The following is a 24,309-nucleotide window of genomic DNA, read 5'->3' as shown; positions in this document are numbered from 1 at the left end:
TCCCAGCAGCTGAGGGTAAAGGCCACACTTCTCTTTGGGCAAGGCTAAATTCTTAACTACACAATCTGTTATCTCCTATTTGCACTCTTACAGTAGGAAACCTTCTGTTTTAAACTTCTCTGCCTTTACAAATGCTGTTTCTTAACTTACGGAACACTGTCAAGAGAACTATTTAACCTTAAAGCCAGTTCATTTCTGTGTGTTTTCTTTCCTAATACCTTTGTTCCATCTTACCCATCCCATTTCCCTGTCTGGACTTATGGCTTTTTAGGGCTAGTTCTTTAAGGGGCTCAGATTCTCACATGCTTATTGATCAAGTTGAATTTCCCACCTCTTGAGTCACTCATGCAATTGTTTTTTTTGTTTGTTTGTTTTTCTGGAGGCATTTGACTTTGGGTTCTGGTTATTTCTGCAGCAGCTGCAGGTCTTTTTTTTTTTTATTTTAATTTTTTTAATTGAAGTATAGTCGGTTTACAATGTTGTAGCAATTTGTGGTGTACAGCACAATATCAGTCATATAGTAACATACATATTCTTTTTAACCATAAGTTACTACAAGATATTGAATATAGTTCCCTGTGCTATACAGTATAAACTTCTTACTCATGCAATTGTGATAATTTATATTTTCTTAGAAAATCATCTATTTAATAGAGATTTTAAAAATATATTACTTAGAAATAAGCAGACTGTTAAGATTTTATAAAAATTTGTGGTTATATCTCTGTCTTGTTTATAATGTTGAATAGCTGAGTTATTTCCTTATTCTTTATTAGCCAAGCCATAGATTTGAGTCTTTTGTCTTTCATTTTAGTGATCTAGTTTTTGAAGTTGTTTATTTTTTTGAAGTATTCTAATTCTCACAGTTCTCTTTTATCTTTTTTTTTTTTTCAAGATTCTTATGTTGAATCTTGATTTCATTAAAAACATGTGAATTTTCCTTTGGTTAAAATGTAACCTTATTCCATAATTATTATTGACTTATACACTCTATAATTATAGTTTTGCATCCCCCTGCACCCCTGTTAAGACGATTGCTGCATAGTATAGTGATACAGATGATGAACTGTGGTGAGCGTGCTTGTATATCTTACAAATGGGGAAAACGCAGTACCAACCTTATAAGGTGGCTGTGAGGGTTAAGTGGAGAATTGTCCCTATAAAATGCTTAGCACAGTAAGTACTCTGTAACAGTCTAACTGTTGTTACTAACATTGTGACTTACACATTTTTCTCTTTTAAAAAAAAAACTTTATTGAGGTCTTGGTTTTCTTTATGGCCTTGGAAGTTTTCAAAAAAGGAAAGCATCTATAGAACTTTGTAAAATTTTGTACCTCAGAACACTACATAGTTTCTAGCTAAACCATAGGGTTATCCCCCCTCCCTCTAGTAAATAAATTTAAAAAGTATAGACTTAATTAAGGAAGAGACGTCAATAGAGATTTGTTAGTTTTTCAAAACCAGGGAAATTGATTGAATATTTGTTGGACCTGATAATTGACCTACTAGAGTTGAATGAGCTACAACCCAAGGGCATGCAAATGAGGTGTAAATGAAGCCATTTTCTTTATTTCCCAGACACCTATGTGGTTCAGGATCTAGAGGTGATAAGTATGACAAAAGTAGGGCTTATTCTCTAAGTAAGATCAGAGACTCTTGGAGAAATTAGGCCCAGATGGAGGGTGAGTATAAGGTACTTTACTGAAATTAGGGAGATTAAACGTAAATCTACACTCTAAACTGTGGGACCTTCACTTCTCCCAGCTTGCTTCCAGATTGCCTGTAATGACACTTTTCTGTTTCACTGTTCTTCACTACCCTGTTTCCTGGAATTAGAGGCCTTTTCATGCTCTAGAGAAAGTGAATAATTAGAAGAGGCCTCTTAATGTTGCCATTTGAGGTTCATTTCGATTTAAAAAGATTGCCTTACAGTGAAGCCCATCAGTTCATAAGTTCTGCTCGCTCTCACATGATTCTAAGCAGTTTTAAAGTACATTGAAATATGAATGAATGGAAGTATCATCTGACATTCTGAGGAGAGCCACTGTCATATGCCATATGCCATATGCCATATGCCATACATTGTGGGATAGTTGAGAATACTCAACTTATACCTCTCTTGTCTAGTTTCAAATATAGAAACTAGAAAAGCTATTTCCTTTCTCAGCATTCCTGGCATTATGGTAGCTTTGATCCACAGTTTATGCCCCAAAAATATAAGTTAGAATTCTGCTTAGTAGGTGATTTTCAGAAAGTTTTTACGTTCGTGATAAACAGGACAAATGTTGCTCAGGTCAGCCTTTTTCTTCCTTTTTTCCTTCATTGAATTTGTATTTGATGCCTAGAACTCTGACACCATTATCTGCTCATGAGGGTAAAGCTGAGATCATCTCAGGTACTCTTAATTTGATGTTGTTGAACTAACACCATCAACTGCCTACAGAGCCACTGTTAGTCACTACAGCTGTGCATGTTTCTGATTGACACAGCCACCTATATGAAAGGGCATGAAAGGACATAAGATTATATAGGAACAAAAGGAAATATAAAGTCAAAATTATGATGTTCTAAAAAATATGACAAGCTATTGGTCACAAATTAAAGACAGAATCTACAAAAGTATTCCATTGTATGTGTGTTCCAGATCTTTATCTAATCCTCTGTGGATGTCCACATTTAGGTTGTTTCCATGTCTTGGCTATTGTAAATAGTGCTGCTGTGAACATTGGGGTGCACGTCTTTTCAAATTCTGTTCTCTTCTGGATTTATGCCCAGAAGTGGGATTGCTGGATCATATGATAAGTCAAATTTTTTTTTTTTTTTGAGGAATCTACGTACTGTTCTCTACAACAGTAGAGACTGCAACAATTTACATTCCCACCAACAGTGTAGGAAGGTTTCTTTTTCTCCGCATCCTCTCCAGCATTTATCATTTGTGGACTTTTTAATGATGGCCATTCTGACTGGTGTGAGGTGATATATCTCATTGTAGTTTTGATTTGCATTTCTCTAACAATTAGTGATACTGAGCATCTTTTCATGTGCTTGTTGGCTATCTGAATGTCTTCTTTGGAGAGATGTCGATTTAGGTCTTCTGCCCATTTTTTGATTGCGTTGCTTGTTTTTTTTTTGTTATTAAGCTATATGAGCTGTTTATATATTTTGGAAATTAGTCCCTTGTCAGGTGCATCATTTGCAAATATTTTCTCCTATTCTGTAGGTTGTCTTTTTGTTTTGTTGATGGTATCCTTAGCTATGCAAAAGCTTTTAAGTTTTATTATATCCCATTTGTTTATTTTTGCTTTTATGTCCATTACTCTAGGAGCTAATTTGCAAAAAAGATTGCTGTAATTTATGTCCAAGAGTGTTCTGCCTATGTTTTCCTCTAAGAGTTTTATATTATCTGGCCATTTTGACAGTTTTTTGTTTTTGTTTTTTCAGTGGAGGTACTAGGGATTGAACCCAGGACCTTGTGCATGCCAGGCATGCACTCTACCCCTGGGCTATACCCTCCCCCCAATTTTGAATTTATTTTTGTATGTGGTGTTAGAGAATGTTCTAATTTCAGTCTTTCACAGTTAGCTGTCCAGTTTTCCCGGCACCATTTATTGAATAGACTGCCTTTTTCTTCATTGCATATTCTTGCCTCCTTTGCCACAGATTAATTGATACATAAGTGCCTGGGTTTATTTCTGGACTTTCTATCCTGTTGCATAGATCTATGTGTCTGTTTTTGTGCCAGTACCATACTGTTTTGATTACTGTAACTTTGTAGTATAATCTGAAGTCAGGGAGCATGATTCCCCCCAGCTCTGTTCTTTTTCAAGACTGTTTTCGCTATTCAGGATCTTTTGTGTTTCCATACAAATTTTAACAATTTTTTTATTCCAGCTCTGTGAAAAATGTCGTTGGTAATTTGATAGGGGTTGCATTGAATCTGTATATTGCCTTGGGTAGTATGGCCATTTTAGCAACATTGATTCTTTCAATCTAAGAGCACAGTATACCTTTCTATCCAATTCGGAAAATTTTGGATTCCCTTTATTTCTTTATCTTCTCTGATTGCTATGGCTGGGACTTCCAAAACTATATTGAATAAAAGTGGCAAGAGTGGGCATCCTTGTCTTATTCCTGATCTTAGAGGAAATACTTTCAGCTTCTCCCCAGTAAGTATGATGTTAGTTGTGGGTTTGTCATATATGGCCTTTGTTAGTTTGAGGTATGTTCTGTCTATGCCCACTTTCTGCAAAGTTTTTTTTTTTATCATAAATGGATGTTGAATTTTATCGAAAATTTTTCTGAATCTGTTGAGATTCAGATCAGGTTTTTATTCTTCAGTTTGTTAATGTGGTGTTGACATTGATTGATTTGTGGATATTGATGTGCATCCCTGGGATAAATCCCACTTCATCATAATGTATGATCTTTTTAATGCATTGTTAGAGTTGACTTATTAGTATTTTGTTGAGGAGTTTTGCATCTATATTTATAAGTGATACTGGCCTGTATTTTTTTTTTTTTTTTTTTGTGGTATGTTTGGTTTTGGTATCAGGGTGATAGTGGCCTCATAGTATGAGTTTGGAAGTGTTCCTGTCTGTGCAATTTTTGGAATAGTTTCAGAAGGATAGATGTTAACTCTTCTCTAAGTGTTTGGTAGAATGCACCTGTGAAGCCATCTGGTCCTGGACTACTTTTTGTTGGGAATTTTTTAATTACTGATTCAATTTCAGTACTGGTAATTGGCCTATTCATATTTTCTATTTCTTCCTGATTCAGTCTTGGCAAATTGTACCTTTCTAAGAAATTGTCCATTTTTTTCTAGGTTGTCCTTTTTGTTGGTGTATAGTTGCTCATAGTAGCCTCTTATGATCCCTTGTATTTCTTGTGGTGTCAGTTGTAGCTTCTCCCTTTTCATTTCTGATTTTATTATTTTGGGACCCTCTCCCTTTTTTTCTTGATGGATGTTACTAAAGGTTTATCAATTTTGTTTATCTTTTCAAAGAACCAGCCTTTAGTTTCATTGATCTTTAATATTGTTTTGGGGGGCCCCAATTTCATTTATTTCTCCTCTAATCTTTATGATTTATTTTCCTGTACTAACTTTGGGTTTTCTTTGTTCTACTTTCTAGCTGCTTTATGTGTAAGGGTAGGTTGTTTACTTGAGATTTTTCTTGTTTCCTGAGGTAGGCTTTTATCTCTATAAACTTCTGTCTTTGAACTGCTTTTGCTGTGTCCCAGAGGTTTTGAATTGTAGTGTTTTCATTTTCATTTGTCTCAGAGTATTTTTTTGATTTCCTCTTTGATTTCTTCAGTGATCAATTGGTTGTTTAGTAGCATATTGTTCAGCCTCCACATGTTTGCAGTTTTTGTTTTTTTTCTTGTAGTTGATTTCTAACCTCATAGCATTTGAGTAGAAAAGATGCTTGATATGATTTCAGTTTTCTTAAATTTATTCAGGCTTGCTTTGTGGGCCAACATGTAATCGATTCTGAAGAATATTCCATGTGCACTTGAGAACAATGTTTATTCTGTTGGTTTCTATAGATATCAGTTAAGTCCATCTGGTCTAATGTGTCATTTAGTGCCTGTATTTCTTTATTGATTTTCTTTCTGGATGATCTGTCCATTGATATAAGTGGGATGTTAAGGTCCCCCACTCACTATTATTGTGTTGTTGTTTATTTCTCCTTTTATGTCTCTTAACAATAGCCTTTAATATTGAGATGTTCCTGTGTTGGGTGCATATATATTTACAACTGTTACATTTTATTCTTGGATTGATCCCTTGAGCATTAGGTAGTGTCCTTCTTTGCCTCTTGTAATAGTCTTTATTTTAACATCCATTTTGTCTGATATAAGTCTTGTTACTCCAGTTTTCTTTTGGTTTCTGTTTGCATGGAATATTTTTTCTCATCCCCTCAGTTTCAGCCTACATGTGTCTCTCACTCTTGAGTGGGTCTCTTGTAGACAGCATATATACAGGTCTTGATTTCATATCCATTCAGCCAGTCTCTGTCTTTTGGTTGGAGCTTTAATCCATTTACATTTAAGGTAATTATCGGTGCATATGTTCTTATTGCCATTTTGTTAGTTGTTTTGGGTTTGTTTTGTAGGTCTTTTTTTTTCTCTTTCTCTCTCTCTGTTTTTTTTTCTCTCTTTTCTTGTGGTTTGATGACTAAAGTTCCTTTAACATTTGTTGTGAAGCTGGTTTGGTGGTGCTGAATTATTTTAGCTTTTGTTTATCTGTGAAGCTTTTGATTGTGCCATCTTGCTGGATAGAGTATTCTTGGTTGTAAGTTTTTCCCTTTAATCACTTAAAACATATTGTGCCACTCCCTTCTGGCCTGTAGAGTTTCTGCTGAAGAATCAGCTGATAAGCTTATCAGAGTTCCTTTGAATGTTATTTGTTGCTTTTCTCTTGCTGACTTTAATATTTTCTCCCTATCTTTATTTTTATCAGTTTGATTACTGTGTACCTTGGTGTGTTCTTCTTGGGTTCATCCTCTGTGGAACTCTCTGCGCTTGTAAGTTTTTATTTTAAATAGGGTGATTTCAAAAGGCTTCAAGGGGGAGGTGAGATTTGAGTAGACACTGAAGGAAGAATGGGAGCCAGCCTTGCTTAAATTTGGCAAGGAAGAGCATGTTTCAGGTAGAGAGGAAGCAAGTGCAGAGGGCCAGAGATAGCTTACTTGACATCTTTGAGGAACTGTATGGTCTGAGTGCAGTGAACAAGAGAAAGATTTCTATCAGATGAAGTCAGAGGGGCAGAAAGGGCCAAATTATTTAGTGCTTTCTAGGTTGTTGTAAGAATGTTGCCTTTTACTCTGAGTTAAATGCTCAAGCTTTTGTGCAGTGGAATGGTTTGACTGATTATTGTCTTAAAAGGATCACACTACCTGTAGTGAGGAACGATTAAAGGAAGAGAAAGAACAGAATCAGATTCATTAGGAGGCTGGTTTTCAGTAATTAAGTCAAGAAATAATGGTGGTTTAGACTAGAGTACTAACATTGGAGTTAGCAAAGTGTAATCAAATTCTATATATTTTTTGAATTTGGATTTGATGCCTGAAATGGGTGTGTGGATTTGCTGCTCTATGGGTTGTATGAGATAGATATCAATAACACCAAGACTTTGGGCTTTCAACTTAAAAGAGGTTGGGAAGACTGTGAGAAGACATGGTTTGGTAGGTGCATTTAGGGAGTTGGTAGTTAAGTTTTGACCATATTAAATCTGAGATTTTGTGATAATATAAACACTATTTTATGATAAAATTAGATTGAGCACGATAGAAGTAGGGTGGATGGTGTTATTAAGTGTTGAATTTTAACTCTAAGAAGACCTATTATTTTGGAAGGCATCTTATAGACCTTCTGCCCCCATCATCACAGGTGGAGAGTTTACTCACATTCAGTGTATCTTCTCAGAACTTCTCAGTTGCCTTAACTCTATCAGCATGAGGAAGGATGTAACATATACATTTAGAGTGAGTTTGCTTCTCCTAAAATGAAAATCATGGCTAAACCTTCACATTCTAAGACCACATGATTCTGACTCTTCTATCCTCATCTGGAGTGAAGATAATTGGTTGACTTGCTGGAACTAGAATCTCTTCTCCATTAACAGATTAAAAGAGAAAGCCCCAGGCCCCACCCCTCTTTACCACCAATATTTGCACCCTCTGCGATATTACATGCTTTAAATCTGCTAGGACTAATGTTATTATATTCTTTATTCCTATTTGTCACTCAAGAAAAGCCCCACACTCCCAGGTTTCCCCTCATCTACCATACTTTAATTCCCCTAGGCTTTCCATGTGATAGTTCTGTATCTCTGCCACTTTATTCTATGAGATTCATGGTTTGTCATCAGCAAGATCTATATCCTCAGCCTCTTTGATCCCTTTCTGTACTTCCTTTGCTATAATGGAAACAGGACCCTAGGACACTGCTTTCCCTTAATGGATGGTGGTTTTTTTCTTTGATATCTCGTGTATGACTGGGCCTTGAGGTGTGAGGTAGGTCTTCTCTTTGCTTATTTTTTAGACTATTCTTCCTCTTTGAAAATCTCCAGATTTTAATCTCATGTCATCATTCATATCCCTCATTGGTACTGTCACATAAAAACTCTTGGGTCATTCCTCTTTTATCTCTTACAGATTTAAGTTCCTAAACTCAGTGGTAAGCTACTATTGTCTTAATTCCTGGTAATTTTTATGTACATAATTTTGATCTTTCTGACACTCTGGTCTTTGTGTTTTTGAACTCCTTTCTAAGGTTTATGTCCTCTACATTGCTATTCACACCCATGCTCATATACTAGACTTTTGGCATTTCCAGTAATTTTGTTCAATTTCAAGCATTCCTCTTCGTGAGCACATCTCCCATCATTCTGGCTTATTCTGCTTAGTACCAGACTTCAACAGTTACTCAACATACAGTGACTTATTTTGATATTGTACTACCCTTTCACTTTACCTCATTTCTTTATGTTCTCACTTAACCTGTTTTCAGTTTAATTTCGTGGCTAATCATTTTCACTCCCTTGCATTTAGCCTTGAGTCTCATATTCCACTTGGTTAAACTCCCTTGGCAAAACCACCATCCTGATTAAATGCTACTTCCCTTCTATCATGCTTTGCTTATGGCAGCTGAACATCACAGGAGAAAAAAACAGATGATAAGATTGACTGGTCTCATTCTTAATTCACAATCACTTAACCTCAGGTGGATCCTAATGTTGCCTGTCAATCATACTGTACATTCATATCTTTTCTGTCTTAAATGTCCAACATTTCATCCTCTATCCTCACTCCCAGGTATTTGTATTGCTTCCTACTTCACTGAAAAAAATGAAGCAATCAAAAGAGCACTTCTACAGTCCCTCTACCATATCTACTTATCTACCAAGTACTTGCACCAATGTTTCCATATTTCTATTATCTTAATTGAACTCTATAGCCAGTTGCTCCAATGAATATACATTTTATTTAGTCAGGGATATTGCTTTAGCAGTTTGGCCTACTCTGCCGATTTCAGTTTTTTCAATCTCTAGCAGTTATTCCCATCAGTTTTCAATATTTGTTTTTTTCTTTCAACTTTAAAAATGAAAGAAAACGCAGAACTTTCTGTTTAACCCACTTTGCCTGCCAGCAACTGTCCCTGTTCCTTCTGTGCAGCAAGAATTTTTGAAAGGATTGCTTATAATCATAGCTTCCATTTTCTCCTGTCCCATTCTCTCTTAAATATGTTACACATTTGACTGTCAGCATTCTACCAACATTGTTCTTTCTAAGGTCACCCAGTAACCACTGCATTACTAAACTTATACATCACTTTTCGGTCATCATCTTAATACCTTGTATATCAGCAACATTTGACGTGGTTGATCACTCCCTTAATACATTTTATTTACTTGGCTACCAGGAGACCACATTCTTTTAGTTTTCCTTTTACCACACTGATTATTTTTTCTCTGTCTCATTTGCTCTTTTTCTGGATTCCTAATATAGGATGTGCCAGGCCTTTTACTCTGATCTGCAACTACAGTCTTATGGGTTTAAATACCATCCATATGCCAGTGATGTCCAAATTTCTATTTCTACCTCAGCACTCTCCTGAGCTTTCATTCAGATTTGTCTATTCTACTTGATTGTCTGCTTTCTCAACTATAATGCAGGAAGCTCTTTAACAACACAGGTTTGAACTGCATGGGTCCATTGATATGTTGATTTTTTTCAATAAATATGTAATTGTAGTATACACGATCTGAGTTGAATCCACAGATGGGGAATCGTGTATGCAGTAGGCCAACTGTAAAGTTGTACTAGGATTTTTAACTGCAGAGTCATTTGACATCCCTAACTTCTGTTTGTTCAACAGTCAACTGTATATCCAAAGTTGAACTGATAACTTCTTTAAACCTTTTTTACTGCTAGCCTTGCCCCATCTCAGTTTGTGGCACTTGCATTTCCATTGCATGGGCCAGAAATCTTGGCATCATCCTCAACCTCACTGTTTTCTTATACCCAAACCCAAACTTATCAGAACATCTTTTTGGCTCCACCTTCAAAATATATCCCCAAATCCCACAAATTCTACTACCTCATGGTCTCAGCCACCATCATTTCTTGTGTGGATTACTACAGTAGTCCCCTAAATCGTCCCCATGCTTCTGCTATTGCCCTTCAGTTTATTCTTAACAAAACGACTTGAGTGACTCTCAACTCAGACTGTGTCACTCCCCTGCTCAAAACCTGCAGTGGTTCTCCTGTTCAATCAGACTAAAAGTCAGATTCCTTACAGAGCCCTATACACATGCATTTCACATATTACTATTCTTCTCACTCTGCTACAGCTACACCAGCTTTCTTGCTGTTTCTAAAACGTGCTAGGGGTGCTGCTGCCTTCCTGTTTTCTCTAACTAGACCTTTCTTGCTCCACTTGTTTGCATAGCTAACTTTCATATATCCATCAAGTCTCTGTTTAAATGTACCTTTGCCAGTGAGACCAACTCTGATCACTGTATTTAAAATTGGAGGTTTCCCCTTTACTCCTAATCCTCCATTTCCTGCTGTTTTTCTTTTTTATGTGGCGCTTATCACCTTCTAAACATATTCTGTAATTTACAGCTTGTTTTTTTTTTGTAATTCTCATTAGATACTAGTTTCATAAGGGTAGGTGTCTTTGTTTTATTCACTGAGTCCCAAGAGCCTAGAACAGTACTTGACACAAATTTAGTCATTTCCTCTATTGAACAAATATTTGTTAATTTAGATACTGGAAAAAAAGCTAGTAGAGCTCCTTGAATATAAGAATTATCAATTATATGTGTATATTTTCATTGCATAAATAGTTGAGGGCCCCTTCTCTTAATTGGAGGCTCTTCCTCTTTTAATTGGAATATTTAATCCTGTTACATTTAATGTATTTAGTGATACTGATAGGTTTAAGTTTACCATTTACTCTTTGTTTTTATTTTTTCTCTTATGTCTTGTTCTGTTGTTTATATCCTGCCGTCTTTTAAGTTAAAACTGTTTTTTGGTATTTTATTTTATATCCACTTTCGGCTTTTTTGGTATACCTCTGTTATTTTCAATTATTGCTCTAGGGCTAATGATGCACAGCTTTAACTTAAGCCTACTTAAAGTATTGTACAATTTTGCACTTCACAAATATAGTAACCGTACAAAAGAATAATTCAGTTTATCAAGTCTTCATCCTTTGCACTAATGCCATATCATTTATTCATAAATGCATTGTAAATCTTACCTTATAATTTTTTTTTAGTGTTTAGTCTTGTAGGGAAATTTGGAGAAGAGAAAGTAAAAGCTCAGTCTTACATATTTACCCATTTATTACCATTACTGTTTTTCTTCATCTCTCTGCATCTCTACTGTTCCTTTGTCCTGAAGAATATTCTTTCAGCATTTCTTGTTTTGCAGGTCTGCTTGCAGTGAATACTCTCAGCTTCTGTTCATTGGAGGGATGTTTGCACTATTTATAGAATTCTGGATTGACAGTTTCTTCTTTGAACATTTAAAAGCTGTCATTACTTTGTATTCTGGCTGCCTTTGTTTTTAATTACATCATTCATAGTGTTTTTGCCTGAATGTTGTCTGGCAGTTTTCTGGCTGCTTTCAGGATTTTCTCTGATTCTTTGGTCTTCGCCATTTGACCATGATGTTTTAAGGTATCTATTTCATTCTGTTTATCCCGTGTGTAGTTCACTGAACTTCTTGTATCTGTAAGTTTACGGTTTTCATCAAATTTGGAAAGTTGGCCATTTAAAAAAAATTTCTCTCCGCATTCTGTCTTCTGGGACTCCAGTTACACATGTGTTAGACATTTGATTTGTCACACAGGTCCCTAAGGCTTTGTTCATTTTCCTTCAGTCTCTTCTCTCACTTCTTCAGACTTCCTAACTTTTCATGTGTTCATTTTCACTCAACTTTTCTTCAGCCATCTCCCATTTGCTATCAGACCCATTCAGTGAATTATTTCATTTCAATTATTGTACTTTCCTAGAATTTCCTTTTTCTAAAAAATAGTTTCCATTTCTCTGTTGAGATTTCCTATCAGTTCACTCATTAAGAACCTGTTTTCATTTAAATTTTTAATGCATATGTAGTATTCCATTTGAAGTCTTTGCTAAATACAGCACTTGGACCATCTAAGTGCCATTTCCTATTCAGTATTATTGTCTTTACTTTGAGTCATACTTTACTGTTTCTTTGAATACCTAGTGATTTTTAATTGAGATTTGGACATTGTGGATGATATAGAAACTCTATTCTTTTATCTTCCTCTGCAGACTGTTGATTGTTGTTCTAGTAGACACTTAAATTACTGTCTGATCACACTGATTGTGTGTAAGCTTGGTTTTACCCTTTGTTAGGAAGGATCTGTGGAAAGCCAAGGTATTTCCCAAGCCTCTCTCAACTTCTAAACTCTATTTCTTGTAAGATCTTACCAAGGCTTGATTTTAGGCTTTGTTAGGACGCATAGGCCTAGGGAATAAATTATTCCAAGTATAGTCCTTTTGTGTAAGGTGTGGCCTTTCTGCTTTTCTCAGGTGCCTGGGGAGGTGAACAAAATCTCTTCCCCCACTGGCTCAGCTGGAATTCTGCCTTCCAAAACTGCTTGACCTCTAGTTTCTCTGTTACAACGTGGAATTCATAGCAGCTGCTCTCTGTTAAGCCTTGCATGAGCTCATCCTCTGTATGTAAAGCCCAGACATTGGCTAAGGACTTGAGGAATTCACTTATTCTTCGCCCTTCACCGCCACTCCCCAGCCTCACCCTGCACAGTTTCTTCCATTCCAGTGCCTTGCTCCATGGATTCCGACAGCTTAAGTAGTCTCTAACCCTGATTTCTGCTTCCTCAGTTCAGAGATACTTCTGTGCTCTGCTTGATCTCCAGCCTCCTTGCTGCCATCATGTAATTGTCTACAGACAGATAGATGCTCTAAAGAATTACATGATTTCTCTGCCTATAGTCCAATGATTGAATACAGTTGTGTCATGTATTTCTGTCTTATTTTATAGTTCTTGGTGGCAGAGCTAGTCTGGTACCAGTTACTCTGTCATGGTTGAGTGAAAGTCACCTTTGTTCCACCTTAAAATTTTTTATCCCTGATTTCAGGTTCCTATAGAGAAGGGTGTTTGTGGATTTTTTTTTTTGATGATCGGTATAGTTTATGAGAGAGTAGTTGCTTTAAATCTAATAGATATTTTTGTTAAAGAGTAAGATAGTATAGTGGTGGTCATTTGAGTGGAACTGTATAAGTGAAATTTCTCTTAAAATATTTTCCTAAAGAAATAGCTTTTCTAGGAATTAGGCTTTTTTAAATTTAAAAAAACAGAAGGATATGTAAGATTTAGAGCTGATATTCTCAATCCTATATGTATGTTAGAACTACCTAGAGAGCTTTAAAAAAGAATACTGATGCCTAAGTCCTACTCTAGACTGTTAAATAGGAATCTTAAATTGCATCCTGGGTATCAAACATTTTTTACAGTATATTAAGAATACTGATAAATCACCTCAGGTGGTTTTTGTTATTCAGTGAAGATTGAGAACAACTACTTTAGAAGAACTTTTGCCAAACTCGATTTTTAGTTTTTCTGTAAGTTCTTCTAAAGCCTTTCAGATGTGATCCAAATAGCTGGTAGAAATGACATGTAAATTCCTATCTACCATCAGTCTTCTCAGGAATGGCTGTGGCAACAAATCAGGATTTCCTATCCAAACATACTGTTTTCATGAGGTACATTTATTGTTAGAGAATAAGAAGCTTGTTTATTGAACTTAACTCAGGAGAACCATAAAAGAACCTGAATTGCCAAAGCAGTCTTTTGTAGGTCTTTTTTTTTTTTTTTCCTTCTTTTTGTTCTCTTATGGTTTGATGACTAAAGAAGTTCCTTTAATGTATATTGTAAAGCTCGTTTGGGTGTGCTGAACTCTTTTAGCTTTTGTTTATCTGTGAAGCTTTTGATTTCTCCATCAAATCTGAACGAGAGCCTTGCTGGATAGAGTATTCTTGGTTGTAAATTTTTCCCTTTCATCACTTTAAATATATTGTGCCATTCCCTTTTGACTTGTAGAGTTGCTGCTGAAAAATCAGCTGATAACCTTATGGGAATTCCCTTTTATGTTATCTGTTGCTTTTCTCTTGGTGATTTAAATATTTTCTCCTTATCCTTAATTTTTTTTCAATTTGATTACTATGTACCTTGGTGTATTCCTCTTTGGGTTGATCCTGTGTGAAAATCTCTGCACTTCCTGGGCTTGGGTGACTCTCCTTTGCCAAGTTGGGCAAGTTTTCAGTTATTATCTCTCCAAAAATTTTCTCAGGATCTTTATCTCTCTCTCCTCTTTCTGAGACCCCTATTATGGGAGTATTAGTGTGCTTCATGTTGTCCCAGAGTTCTCTTAAATAAAAACAATTTTAAGGATTAAATAAAGTGTCCTTAAAAATCTGGACTTTTGTTTTTTGTTTTACCTAACTACTTGATAAATGGAACTACTAGGTATTTCTTTTTAGTTCTCTGAAAAAAATTGCTGAGACGCTAAAAGTCGTCATGATCTGAGAAAGTTTCAGAACCTCTTGGCTATAGTTAATCCATTCTTTTATTGATAGTAATTTGGATTGTTTCTAGTTTTGACTGGTATACAAAATAAGAACATTCTTTCATGTCTCCTGGGATACATGTGCATGTGGTTCATGTGTTTCTCTAAGATCTGTATTTTGGATAGGAATTTTGTGGTTATATTTATTTTTTAATATAGATTTAGATTCTTTGTGGTTCAGGTTTTCTATTTCTTCTTATATCGGTTCTGTAAAATTATATTTTTCTATAAATTTGTCCATTTTTTTCTAAATTTCTATAAATTTGTCCAAATTTTATCTTAAATTTTAAATATCTTGATAAAAGGTTTTATTACTATCCTTTTAATGCCTCCAGATCTGTAGTGATAGTGACCCCCTTTTTAACCCCTGAGATTATTTATGCCTTATCTGTTTTTCTTGATCAGTCTTTTCATAGGTTTGTCAATATTATTAGTCTTTTCAAAGAACCAACTTTTGGCTTGTTGATCTCTAGTAAGTTGTATTTTCTTCCTCATTATTTTCAATTTTCATCCTGATTCATTTGTTCTACTTCCTTTGGGTTTATTTTACTTTTCTTTTTTCTGCCTTCTTGAGATGAATGCTTGGCTTATTAAATTTCATCTTTTTTTCCCCTAATAAATGTTAATTTCCTATTAAGTACTGCCATAGCCCTATCTCACATTTTGATATGTGATATTTTAACAGTTCAAATCAAAATATTTTCTAATTTCTACTATAATGTTTTCCTTGAACAATGATTAGGTTATAGATTAGCTTTTTGTTTTTTGTTTAACTTCCAAACACGTGGAAAACTTACCTGTTTTTGGAGGAGGGATGGGTTTTAATTTATTTGCATTGTGGTTAGACTATGTGGCTTGCATGATTTCAGTCCTTTGAAATTTGTTAACACTCTATGGCCTAGTGTATTCATTGGTAAACTATGACCTGTAGGCCAAGTCCAACCATGCTACCATGGTCTCTCTCTTCACTATGAAGGGAGAAGAACAATTGAATAGTTGTGATGGAGTCATTAGGACCTATAAACTTAAAAATATGTACTGTGTCTGGACCTTTACACAAAATGTTTGCTGACCTTTGGCCTAGTATAAAGTTAATTTCTTTAAAGGTTCTGTGTGAATTTGAAAAAAATGTATATTGCACTTTAGGCTATAGTGTTCCACACTCAAGTATAGTAGTCTTCAGGTATGTTGTGTTCTGTCTGTATCCTCAGGTCTTCTGTTTGTTCTTTTACTAAGAGAGATGTGTTAAAATCTCCAGTTATGATTTTGAATTTCTTAAATTCTTCTTGTTTTATCACTGTTTGCTTTCTATATATTCAAGCTATGTTGTCAGTAACATACATACTTAAAATGATCTCACTGGTGACTTGAACCGTTTGAGTCAACCTCTATCTCTTGTCATGTTAGCCTTGAATTTTGTTTTGGTTGCCAGCTTTCTTTTGGCTAGTACTGCATGGTATACCTTTTTCATTTCATTTTTTCTTTCTACTTTGCTGTTTTCCTTATGATCTCTTTGTTGCTTATGAACAAATATGGTGGGATTATTTCAAAATTCAGTCTAAGAATCTTTATCCTTTAGTGGAGCCCTTAGTTGACTTAATGTTCAACAGTTGACTTGAATAACAGGTTTGAAGTGCATGGGTTCACTTACGTGTGGATATTTTCAGTAGTGAATACTACAGTACTACGTGGTCTGTGGTTAGTTGAATCCCTGGATGCAGAGGGACCATGAATTCAGAGGGTTAGCAGTGAGTTATATGCAGATTAACTCTTGCATTATTCAAGGTTCCAGTTGCTTACTTTCATTTAAATCTACCATCTCATTTCATCATTTCTTATTTTCCTTCCCATTTCCTTCCCTAATATTTTTCATAATTCCATTTCTTACATTTTACTAGTTTCAAAGTTATTTGTACTGTTTTTTCTCTTAGTTGTTACTCTAGAAACTACAATATGTACACTTATCAAAGTATAAGCTTAATATGATCACCCACTGCCTAATAATTTTAGACCACTTTAAAACTTCATTCCCTACCAGAAAACTTCTAGAGCTCATTGATGTATTAGGCAAAGTTGCAGGATACAGAAATCTGTTGCATTTCTATACACTAACAGTGAACTACCACATAGAGAAATTAAGGAAATAATTGCTTTTACAGTCACATCAAAAAGAATAAAATACTACAAATAAGCCTGCTAAGGAGGTAAAAGACCTGTACTTGGAAGGGTATATCATGTTCATGTATTGGAAGAATTAATATTGTTAAAATGACCATCCTACTCAGGGTACTCTAGACATTCTGAGCAACCCCTAGCAAAATATCAAAGGCATTTTTCACAGAATTCAAATAATTTAAAAAATTGTAGGAAACACAAAAGACCCCAAATAGCCAAAAGAATCTTGAAAAAGAACAGAGCTGGAGGCATCACATTTCTTAACTGCAGACTCTACTACAAAGCTACAATAATCAAAATAGTGTGGTACTGTCACAAAAACAGACACAGATCAGTAGAACAGAATGGCAAGCCCAGAAATAAGCCCACAGAGTTATGGTCAATTAATCTGTGACAAAGGAGGCAAGAATATGCAACAGAGAAAAAGGCAGTCTATTCAATAAATGGTGCTGGGAAAACTGGACAGCTACATGTAAAAGAATGGAATTAGAACATTCTCTAACACCATAATACAAAAATAAACTCAAAGTGAGTTACAGACCTAACTGTAAGACTGGACACCATAAAACTCCTAGAACAAAACATAGGCAGGACACTCTTTGACATAAATTGTAGCAGTATTTCTTTGAACCTGCTCCTGAGGCAAAGGAAACAAAGCAAAAATATACAAATGGGACCTAATTAAACTTAAAAGCTTTTGCACACAGCAAAGGAAACCATCAATAAAAAGGGAACCTACTGACTGGGAGAAAATATTTAAAAATGTTAGGACTGATTAGAGGTTAATGTCCAAAATATATAAACAGCTCATACAACTCAGCATCAGAAAAACAAGCAATCTGATTTAGAAATGGGCAGAGGACCTGAATAGACATTTTTCTAAAGAGGACATACAGATGGTCAGCAGGCACATAAAAAGATGCTCATTGTTGTTAATCATCAGAGAAATGCAAATCAAAACCACAGTGAGATACCACCTCACACCTGTCAGAATGACTATAAACAAAAAGACCCACAGATTAAACAAATGCTGGCGAGGATGTGGAGAAAAGGGGACCCTCCTCATACACTGTCAGTGGGAGTGTTAATTGGTATAGCCACTGTGGAAAACAGTATGGAGGTTCCTCAAAAAACCAACAACAGAGCTACCATATGACCCAGCAATTCCACTCCTGGGCATATATCTATAAAAACCAAAAACATTAATTTGAAAATACACGTTCATCCCAGTGTTTATAATAGCATTATTTACAATTGCCAAGATATGGAAGCAGCCCAAATGTTCATCACCAGATGAATGGATAAAGAAGATGTGGGGTGTCTAAACATATACACACACACGCACACACACACACACAGAGGAATACTAATCAGCCATAAAAAATGAAATTTTGCTATTTGCAACAACATGGATAGACTTGGAGGGTATTATGCTAAGTGAAATAGGTCAAACAGAAAGACAAGTACTGTATGATATCACTTATATGTGGAATCTAAAGAATACAACAAACTAGTGAATTAAAAGAAACAGACTCACAGGTATAGAGAACAAACTACATTATTAGTCAGGAGAGGGAAGGGAGGAGGGGCAAGTGGACTCAGAGGATTAAGTACAAACTGCTATATATAAAATAAATAAGCTTCAAGGAGATAATGTTCAGCACAGGGCATATAGCCAATATTTGATAATAACTATAAATGGAATATGATCTTTGAAAATTGTGAATCACTATGTTGTACACCTGAAACATATAATACTGTGCATCAACTATACCTTAATTTAAAAATAAAACTTTATTCTTCTCTCTCCTTTGCTCTCCTTGTAATTATCATGTATTATATTCTTTCTGTTTTCTAACCCCTGCTGAAAATTCTATTATTGATTTTTATATAATGTTTAAGATTTTTCTCACTTCTTTACCTCACTTTCTTTTTTTTTTTTTTTTTTTTTTTTTCCTTCTTATTTCCCAGACCTTTTGCCTTGGTTCATCTTCCTTGCCTGAAGTTTATTATTTTTAGAATCTTTCAGTAAAAGTCCACTGGTAGTGCTCACTTTGGCAACACACATAATAAGATTGGAACTATACAAAGGAGATTAGCATGGAGCCTGTGCAAGGATGACACGCAAATTCATGAAGTGTTCTGCATTTTGTACCCTTCCCCAAGCGTCCTGACACCCTTTGCTGATTAACCACCAACTCTGCCGAAAGTTCACTTGTAGTGAATGTTGTTCTAGTTTGTCTAAAAATATCTGCATTTTGCTTTCATTTTTGAAAGATATTTTTGCTGGGCATAGTATTTTATGTAGGTTTCAGGGTTTTTTTGTAGTCAGCACATTGGTTATATCTGTACATTGCATTTTTGCCCTTAAGGGGTCAGCAAACTTTTCTACCTGTTATTCTTTTCAGGTAACTTGTCTTTGTTTTCTCATTGCCTTTTAGGATTACCTCTTTTGATTTGGTTTTCTTAATCTTTGGATTATGTCTTTCAATTAATAATCTCTCCAAATAATGCACCTGTTGCGTTCTTGTCTTTCCTTCTGAAACTCTGACATCTGTATGTTAGACTCCTTTGTACCATTCTCCATGTCTCTTAACTGCTGAAGTAGCAATGATACTTAGTTTTAAGCCCTTACTGTGCTTTAGTAAACAAAATATTATGTTTATTGCTTTATGTGGTTTTGATCAATTCTTGGAATAGTCCTGTAAGATAAATATGTTACATATTTTTCTGAAGAACTGAGACACAGTAGATTGTCCAAATCATCTATTACTGTGAAGACAGTAATATTATCTAGTCATTAAGTCTTTCTAAAGATTAAGTGAGAGAATCCATGTAAGATACTTAGCAGTGCCTAAAAATTTTCTATATCTAGGTTGATAAATGCCTGGATAAAATAAGATGCTTGGGATTTTTTTCAGAGTAATCTTGAGGATAGAGTGAGTGCTACATTAACAAAATTGGCTCTACATGGATACTTTTTGCTATTGGATGGTAGTTTCAGTGAGATTAAACCTGTAGTTTAATATGTGCATGGAAATTTATGTAATTTTATGTGATTCATATTTATTAAGTTTTATGGAGTAGCTGAATTAAGAAAGAAACAGAATCAGAATTACTACATATATCAATTTTTAAAAATGTTTCCCTGATTTTCAGTTTGGATACAAACTAAGATGATATGTTTCTCTGGAAGTGCCAGAGTAAAATCTTATTGTTAAACACTCTGACAGTTACTAAGGATAATACTGTAATTATTTGGCAAATAGAGTAGCATCCTTGTATAACTCAGGACCTAATCAGACTCTACATGTGCATTCAAAAGTTACAGTTTGCAGTTACTAGCTAAGTGATTCTCACATTACTTATGAGAACCATATTTTCAGAAGCTTCTTTTCTTAGAAAACTACATTAAATAATAATTTATTTTTTAATAATAAAGTATATATAAGCATGATAATTCTGTCCAAAACATAATAATCAATGGTTCATAATATTATTATTGGGTAATATGTGTTAAACTGAGTTTTATAATTCTAGCCAAAATCACAGAAGGTCTTACTTATAAGGCCTAAATCATAGAAAAGCATAATTTTTACCAAGACATTTTGAAATACTGAAATTAGCTCACTGTGACTAAGAATCCCATGTTAAGAATCACTGCTTCATATGCAAGGTTAAAATCTAAGAAATTGCTGGGGGAGGGTATAGTTCAAGTGATAGAGTGCATGCTTAGCATGCAGAAGGTCCTGGGTTCAATCCCCAGTACCTCCTCTAAAAAAATAAGTAAGTAAACCTAATCCCCCCGACCCTAAACAAACAAACAAAATCTAATTGCTGTCATGTATTTACATATTAACAAAATTATGCTTAGTTCATTTATTGGTTGTTCATCTTTCCCCCCGTTCCTGCAGTATTTCAACTGTAACTTTTAATAAGTTCAAAAAGAACATCCAGTGTTAGTTAATTTTGTTAGCTAAGAGAATCAGAAGTAGCTTGTAGCCAAAACTACTTCTATATTGTTTCTTTGTTTTCCAAGCTTCAAGTAGTATTTTTCTCCTAATACAGTTGAAATTGACTCAGGTGAACAGAGAGAATTTTGATTATCAGTGTTCAATCAGTCCCTTGATGGTTCACTATTATTTATCTGAATCCAACTTCAAATGTACAGTGCTCTTTAGCATCTGGTACCTCACTACGCTTCTAGCTTTGTGTTCTTTTCCTTAGCCCTGAAAATGACAGAGGCTTTAGAACTGTGTGCTTTTCTGTACGTTGAGATTTTTTTCCCCCAGTGAAAGCTCTTGCCTCCCTCCTAAGTTTGTTTACCTAGAAAGCTCTTACTCACTCTTTAACATCCGGCGCAGATGTCAGCTTCTGTATAAGGGAAGGAAAGGACACATACTTTCACCTCGGTGTGTCATGGTATGTCTGCTTGCTGCATGTTCACATGAATGCAGCAAGAGGTTTCTAGAAACAGAATTCTAAAACATTTATTTTGAAGTGAGAAAAGAAATAAATTTGTACAGCATTAAATTTTACATTTGATCTTAGCCAAAAGGCCGAGAAGAGACATACAGGGTTAAATTTTATGAATTGAAACTTTGTGTGTTATGATACTAGTTGACTTTTCTACCAAATGCCTTCTCATTTGCTGACATAAATTAAATTCTGGGTCCAAAGATCCTTCCTCACAATGTAAAGCTTAAGTCAAAAGGGTTAGCATTATAATCTTATATTCCTGTTCTATTTGTACAGATTAAACAAAGTAAAATTTTATTTTGGACATACCACAGAGATTATGGTTTAGGAAATAAAGTGTTCCTTCAATGAAGGAACAATCTTTAGATCACCTGTGTTAAGAGTAGAGCCTTATTTTAAAAGCCTTTTAAATTAAAATAACTCACATGCTTTTCTGCTATTTAATATCTATGTGTTATAATGTGCTAAACTTTAAATTTTAGACAGGGTTTCTTTTGCTTGAAAAAACATTCTTAAAAATCGTAAAACAGTGCTTTTTGTTGTGTGTATTTTACTACAATAAAAAAATTTTTTTTAATTGAGGTATAGTCATTTTACAATGTGTCGATTTCTGGTGTACAGCACAATGTTTCAGTCATACATGAATAGACATATATTCATTTTCATGTTCTTTTTTATTATAGGTTACCACAGAGTGTTGAATATAGTTCCCTGTGCATACAATAAAAATTTCTTAATGCACAAAATAAAAATCTCATTTGCCAGCTGTTCTCAGTAACACCGATCGATCCCCCTGTTGCTCTAAACTTTCTCATCTAATGCTCTCCATTTTTTTCTTGACCTCTTGGACCCCACCACTTAGCAAACTTTCCTTTTGTTAACAAATACATAGCCTTTCACCTTAACTGAGACCTTCACTGAAGGCGCAAACGTCTAGATGCTCATAGTCTTCCTCTTTGTCTCAGTTTTGGCCTTTAATGATTTTAGTGTCCATGTGGACAATTATAACTTTGTAGTACCTTGAACTTCTCATTTCCAGTGATCTTTTCTTGACTCGACCTTAGCTTGGCATTCAGTTTTTGGTCATACCACAGACCTTACTTTATATGGTTCTAGTTAAACTCCCAAATCACCAAAAGTGCCGATCTCTGTGACAGACTCCACTGTTCAAACTTGTTTGTTCAGCTATACCAGTTAGTACCATACCCTGATACCTCATCTGAGCTATTGTCTTAGAATTCTAGCTGGTCTTCCCTTTCTCTGTTCTTCAGTTCTATATTTTATATTTCTGTTTGGTAATTTTCCTAGGATGTAAATCTGATTATTACATCTTGTTCGGAATTTGTCAAGGGTTTCCCATTACTGAAAAACTAAAATCCAAAAATTAGCATAGTATACCCTGCTCTTCACAGTCTGGTTCTGGATTTTATTGGTTATTGTCTCACATTATGACCTTTGCTTGGCTTTCTTTAGGTATATTAACATATGTGTAGTTCCCCAGATATGCCTCTGTACTTAGCATAGGATAATACTGTTGTGACTTCTCTGTGAAGCATTCCTTGGTGTTGAGTCAGATTTAGATACTGCGTTGTTGTGCAGAATGTGTATGCCTCCAGTATAGCTCTTTTCACAGTGTGGTATCATTTCATATTTGTTCCTATTTATTATAAAAATATGTACAATAATGGAATTTTTTTTAATGGAGGTATTGAGGAATTGAACCTAGGACCTCCTGCATGCTAAGCATACTGTCTACTTCTGAGCTATTCCCTGCCCCCTTATAATAGATTTTTTTTAACCTGTGTATTCGTAGCATATAGAAGAAGCCCAAAAGTATTTGTTGACTTAATGAATAATTTACACAAAGATAATAAAACTAGCAAAGAAAACCATTTTGCCTTCCTAGCAACCGAAGAACTGTAGTCTTTACTATTAAGTCTAATTTTCTCTATTATAGTATTAGAAAATCTTAACATACACCACTATGTTGACAAAGTTACAGTAAAACTGGTATTGGTCATATTTTTAATTGATAGAACCCTTTTGGAAAAGTTTGACAGTATTTACAATCTAGAACTAAAAAATTATTTCAAGTGGTGATTGTAAAGACAAGCTAAAAAATGAAAGTCACATGCAAAGTTGTATGTATGTTATGATTACACTTGCATTTAAAAATGCATAATAAAAAGACTAAGGAACTATATATTACAGTAGTAGCAGTGGTTTTATGATGTTGAAACTGTAGGTGATTTTCTCACCTTTAAAGGTATTTTATATAATGTGGTTGTATTTTATGACTTAAAATGTATACAACTTATGCCACTATTTGGAGTTAAAAAAAATGTAATCCTGAATCAAAACTCTAATGTAAGAGTACTCAGTTTTGAGTGATTCTTTTTGTCTTACAGTGGCTTCTCAGGGTCGGATTAAGAGGGAAGGAATTGGTGGTTAAAAATTGCTGATGACAAAGGGGTGTGTGGCCAGCACAGAATGTTGGTCATTTAAGTAAGATTTCAAGATTGACTCAATGCAGCAGTTCTTTATTTCCAAACCATAATCATAAATTTTGTTTTAAATGTAATTTTTGTTTTGTTTTTAAAGATATCAGTTTTTGGAAGAAGCTTTTCAAAACCAGAAAGGTGCAATTGAGAATCTACTGGCTAAACTTCTTGAGAAGAAGAATTACGTTCATTTTGCAGCGACTCAGGTGCAGAATAGGTAAGTGTGTTTCCTTAAAACTGTAATATCACTTAAAGGATCATTTAACACAGTGCGTCCAGTTTAAATTTGTTTTCCTTCTATATTATATTAAGCATATATAGAAAACTTTTTGGAGGGGTAAATGGTATGCTTGAGTTTTGAATTATAGTATTTGTTAATTAAGGAAAATTTAATTGACTAAAATTTTGAATAGTCTTAGGATACGTCTTTGACTATTTTATAATTAATATGACTCTAGTGTTTGTAAGCCTTAATTAAATGTAGAAAACACAATTAAGATGTAGAGAGTTGACTTACAAAATTTAC

At 34.7% G+C, this 24,309-nt stretch overlaps 1 protein-coding gene and 1 non-coding gene across 5 annotated transcripts in view; both read left to right on the top strand.

The window, feature by feature from the left end:
• The window catches only part of TRIM33 (tripartite motif containing 33), a 114,687-nt gene that overhangs the window by 54,853 nt on the left and 35,525 nt on the right, over positions 1 to 24,309 (top strand). For all 4 annotated transcript variants that reach the window (XM_064488863.1, XM_064488862.1, XM_064488861.1 and 1 more), the window contains exon 5: positions 23,884 to 24,000. In XM_064488863.1, the coding sequence (XP_064344933.1) occupies positions 23,884 to 24,000 (117 nt within the window). The remainder of the gene's footprint in view (positions 1 to 23,883; positions 24,001 to 24,309) is intronic.
• Positions 18,849 to 18,955, top strand: LOC116155057 (U6 spliceosomal RNA). The gene has a single exon (XR_004139087.1). It is a non-coding gene; the product is annotated as a U6 spliceosomal RNA (small nuclear RNA).

The sequence above is a fragment of the Camelus dromedarius genome, chromosome 9 (genome assembly GCF_036321535.1).
Source record: "Camelus dromedarius isolate mCamDro1 chromosome 9, mCamDro1.pat, whole genome shotgun sequence".
NCBI classification, from domain to species: Eukaryota; Metazoa; Chordata; class Mammalia; order Artiodactyla; family Camelidae; genus Camelus; species Camelus dromedarius.
This window is presented reverse-complemented; position numbering and strand designations above follow the sequence as displayed.